Source organism: Nansenia antarctica (assembly GCF_963989245.1).
Source record: "Nansenia antarctica genome assembly, chromosome: 4".
NCBI lineage: Eukaryota > Metazoa > Chordata > Actinopteri > Argentiniformes > Microstomatidae > Nansenia > Nansenia antarctica.
Genome location: NC_137689.1, coordinates 57,400,996 through 57,405,995, shown reverse-complemented (window position 1 = coordinate 57,405,995; position 5,000 = coordinate 57,400,996). Strand labels below are relative to the sequence as shown.

The 5,000-nt window shown below is 46.6% G+C and overlaps 1 protein-coding gene across 2 annotated transcripts in view; it reads right to left on the bottom strand.

Moving 5' to 3' along the window:
* ppp3ccb (protein phosphatase 3, catalytic subunit, gamma isozyme, b) overlaps window positions 1-5,000 on the bottom strand; it is an 11,453-nt gene that overhangs the window by 5,222 nt on the left and 1,231 nt on the right. For both annotated transcript variants that reach the window (XM_080528229.1, XM_080528230.1), the window contains exons 2-5: window positions 2,686-2,886; window positions 2,353-2,477; window positions 271-382; window positions 1-25 (exon numbers count right to left, since the gene is read on the bottom strand). The exon at window positions 1-25 is cut by the window's left edge and continues 121 nt beyond it. In XM_080528229.1, coding sequence (XP_080384355.1) covers window positions 1-25; window positions 271-382; window positions 2,353-2,477; window positions 2,686-2,886 — 463 coding nt within the window. The remainder of the gene's footprint in view (window positions 26-270; window positions 383-2,352; window positions 2,478-2,685; window positions 2,887-5,000) is intronic.

Genomic DNA, 5,000 nt, shown 5'->3' with positions numbered 1-5,000 from the left:
ACACGCTCTGAATACTTTATCTTACCTGTAAAACACACACACGCGCGCGCGCAGAGGTTAGATTAGATCCAACTTTATTGTCATTGACAGAGTACAAGTACTAAAACAACAGGTCTGGCAAATGGGCAAACAGGTTTCTTCCGGCTTCCAACACACGGGTGCAGCTGAAAACACAGCGTGCCCTTTTTAGTTTTTCTCCTTTGAACTGCACAGAATCAACAAGCTCCGACGCGCGGGACGATATGGCTAGCCTAGACTTGGTTCACTCACATTCCTGTTTGAAGGTGAAGTACTCTGTGAGATGTCGGCACTCATGGTTGCCTCTAAGGAGGAAGAGAGTGGTGGGGTGGTTTATCTTCAGAGTCCAAAGGAAGAGCACACACTGCAGAGGGGGAGAGAGAAAACCAGGGAGAGAAAGAAAGAGTCAAGAGAGGATGCATTCAGAAGCATACAGTAAAAAAAAAAAAAAACACATTTGGGAAATGTGTCTATATGCAACTGTTTCACATCGTTCCAGCCACGCCCACCCCCCCGCCTCTCTTTCAGGGACACAGTGATAGCTAGCAATTGCGATGCATACCCAAGACCAGCAGTTTTTAATACAACCGACAACACATTTTATTAGCTTGCTAAACGGCGTGATAGATTGATTCCCTCAGCATGTCACCGTTCCCCCGCCGCTCCACTGACGCAGCTGATGACGGACGCGACCGACGGGATGGCAGGAGCGCTTCACCTTTGGTTTTGTGGAATCACACCAATTCCACTTACACAACCCAATTGTGGTTGTCGTCTGGGTTTTTTGAGGTTTTTTTTTACACAGTGAGAATCTGCGTTATTAGCTCATTTCCAACATAATTGTGATCAGAGACAGCCTAGGTAGCTAGATAACACATCCAGGAGATTGGCTGAGCAAAGTGTTCACCTTCTCTCTGTAAAGCGTGTCGTTATCACAGTAAGCCCGCAGGCTTCTCTTTCCTCCTTGCTTGGCAGAGAGCTCAGAAAAGGTCAAATTGAGAATGTGCTACCCAATATTACCCCATAAATAAATGCATATGCCTTATCTCAGAATCGATTGGGCTTCCCGATCATAGTCTGTCCGCTGTGAGAGAATGTTTATTTCTTTGACAGATTTGCTACGTTCTACAAAGTTCTAACTGCCGTTGCAGTGAGAGAGTGCAACTCTCTCACCGAAATTCACTTTATTAGGAACACTATACTAATACTCCCTTTGCCTCAATTCTTCATGGCACTGATTGCACAAGATGTTGGAAACATTCCTTTAAGATTCTGGTCCAAGATAACATAATTGCATCACACAATTCCTGCAGATTTTTCAGGTGCACTTTCAAGCTGTGAATCTCCCATTCTACCACATCCCAAAGGTCTTCTATTGGATTCAGATCCGGTGAGTGGGAAGGCCAGCGAAGAACAATGAACTCATTGTCAAGTTCATGAAACCAGTTTGAGACAACGTTTGCTTTGTGACATGGTGCATTATCATGTTGGAAGTAGCCATTAGAATATGGGTACATTGTGGCCATGAAGGGAGGCAATTGGTCAGCGACAATACTCAAATAGGCTGTGGCATTCAAGCTATGATTGATTGGTATTAACGTGCCCAAAGTATGCCAAGAAAACATTCCCCACACCACTACATCACCTCCACGAATGAGAAGGTGTGCAGGTGTTCCTAATAATGTTCTCAGTGAATGTAGTTCTTGTTTTCGCGCTCGCTCCGCTCTCCGGGAGTGAGAAAGGTGTTCATGTTGACGGACAGCCCACCACTGAGTCAGAGAGCTTATGGCACATATGACACATATCCCAAATGTGCAGTTGTTCCCCTTTAACAGAAAATGTAGAGCTGGGTGGTGTAGTTCCAGAGGAGCAGTCCGAGCCCTGCAGAGATGCTTTACTATTCTTTCATGCAAATGCTGTGATGCTTACAGGGAAACGGCTTGTTAGGACAAGATGCAGATATGCATTGTTAACCCAATATGTATTGGCAACCTATGCTACACTAACTCACAGCTAAAAACACCGGCTGAATAAGTACTCCAGATTGTTTGAAAGTGGGACGCAAAGCCCCAAAGCAACATCCAAGGGTGGGAGTGTGTGTGTGTGGGTAGGAGTTGGGGGTGGGTCTGTGTGTGTGTGTGGTATGTTTGCATAGTGTGTGTGTGCCCCTCCAACCCCCTCTCCTGTCTATTTAAAGACATGCTCCTAAGCCCTGCGACTCAAGGCCGGGGAACAGGCGATGACTCTAAATGTCAGATGAAACAGCAGACGCAGAAACAAGCACAAACACAGACATATATATATACACACACACATACACACACACATACACACCTCGATACTGAAGTACCCTCGGTCTACGTAGTCTCCCAAGAACAGGTAGCGGGTGCTGCTGGGTGAACCGCCCACCTCAAACAGCTTCATCAGGTCAAAGAACTGGCCATGGACGTCCCCACAAACTGAGCGAGTCAGACACACACAAAGAGATTGTTATGCATTATGTCAATCATTTTCAGTTATGTTTGACATGCCACACAGAATAAACAGTGGAAAGAGTATGCACAATGTTCTCTCTCTCTCTCTCTCCCTCCCTCCCTCTCCCTGTAGAGTAGTGAAGAGCAGAGTTTGTAATGTACCCAGAGGTTAGGGGTCAAAAGTCAGGGTTACCTGTGATGGGTGCTTCCACCTCCAGCATGCATTTCTCTTGGCGGAGGATGTTGGCTCCATCAGAGATGATGCGTAGAGCTGCCTCCTCCTCCAGGCGACCCTCCTTCACCAGGTGGCCCTTCAGTACCTCCACGCTGGGCTTGCTGCCGTCAACGTAGAGGTCTCTGACCGTGAGGCGAGTACCGGGAGGGTACGGCACCGCTGTAAAATACACACACGCACACGCACATGCACACACACACACACACACACACACACACACACACACACACACACACACACACACACACACACACACAGTGTTTAACATCACAGCTCCTGAACCTAGCCATTCAACACTGGTGCAGAGATCCCCTTTTGAGAGACAAGCCCCTGGGGATATGGTATCACTAGAACACACACAGACACAGCACCATAACAATAACCAGTGTTTCCCTCAGATTGTTTATTAGGCAGAGCACGGAGGCCCAAATCCACATTCCAGGGTTGCCATTACCAACATTTTCTAATGGGTTCCAGGTAAGCCCAAAGGTTTTAGGCAGGGCAAAGTGATCAATGGTAGGGGAAACACTGACACTACATCTTGGGTTAGGCCTAGATAGTGAGTCAACCCGAACAGCTCACTGGTGGTGACCACACCCTGAAGGATATGGAACCTCTACAATGTAGCCTAACAGTTATAGGCTAATTAGAGAGAGAGTGTGAGTGTCTGTGTGTGTGTGTGTGTGTGTGTGTGTGTAAAAGTAGTTAGCGTGTTTGCAACTGGACACACACACAGTGTCTTTGAGAGTGTTGAATGGCTGAGAGAGACAAGGAGAGTAAGAATAGACCGTATTTGCATGAGAGACCCGGAAAATCAGATTTGACTGTCAAATAAGCAGCTGTCACACACACACACACACACACACACACACACACACACACACACACACACACACACACACACTCCTGGCCCAGTGATCTAGTTAGTGTAGAACTAAAAAACCAAGGGAAACCAAAACCAAAAACCAAACCAGGTCACACAGATTCAGCCAATCATCTCAGAGCCACTGAACTGGTTCATCCACAGCTACAAATCTACTACAGACTAACAAGGTCCTACTGTAGCTAATCTACTACAGACTAACAAGGTCCTACTGTAGCTTATCTACTACAGACTAACAAGGTCCTACTGTAGCTAATCTACTACAGACTAACAAGGTCCTACTGTAGCTTATCTACTACAGACTAACAAGGTCCTACTGTAGCTAATCTACTACAGACTAACAAGGTCCTACTGTAGCTTATCTACTACAGACTAACAAGGTCCTACTGTAGCTAATCTACTACAGACTAACAACAAGGTCCTACTGTAGCTAATCTACTACAGACTAACAAGGTCCTACTGTAGCTAATCTACTACAGACTAACAAGGTCCTACTGTAGCTTATCTACTACAGACTAACAAGGTCCTACTGACTGTAGCTAATCTACTACAGACTAACAAGGTCCTACTACTGCCAGGTGTATCATCACCTCATCAGAGCCCAAGGCAGATCAGAGTCTCAAGGATGAGGGTGTGGCTCCATGCCACTGGGTCAGGTGACGGGTCTAGGCTGGGGCTGCATCAAGGGGGCCACAGGCAGAGCTCCATCCCAGGGCCCATGGCAGAGCTGTGTCACAGGGACCAGAACAGAGACTAACGGCAGGGCCCAGGGCAGAGCTCCGTCACGGGGCCCATGACATCAATCATGTATGAGGACAGAATCATTACACAGGTTGGGTGATGCAAATGACTAGGCCGCTCCGGTTACCATCGGTAACTAAGCCAAAAGGTGAAAAACATCAACCCTGGCCTCCGCCGGCCCTCAGACCAATGACAACCATCAGCCTAGAGGAGCCAAGAGCACCACTGTCCAGGGCAGGGCAGGAGTCTAAAGGAGGAACAGTAATGTACTGTACTGACAGTTACTGTGTAAGGACCAGGAAGCACTTAAACTTCGCTCTGGTCTTCTGCCATCACATTGTTTTAGCACAGTTGTCTGCATTTCTGCAGAAACAAACAGGAGACTAAATGTTCAGATGGATTCTGTGTGGTTACTGTCTATTATCCTTGGTTTCTGTTCTCTCTTTACTCGGCTGATTGAAATGACACAAAAGAAGACTTGGGCGACACAGATTTGATTTTCAGTAGATTCTTGGCATGAGAAATATGATCTGTCTCTCAAACACACGAAACTGCTATGGCTGATCCTATGTGAAGGATTTGAATATTCGCCAAAGAGGAGAGGCAAACCCTATAATCAAAATGCCAATCTTATTATGCAAAGTCAGTG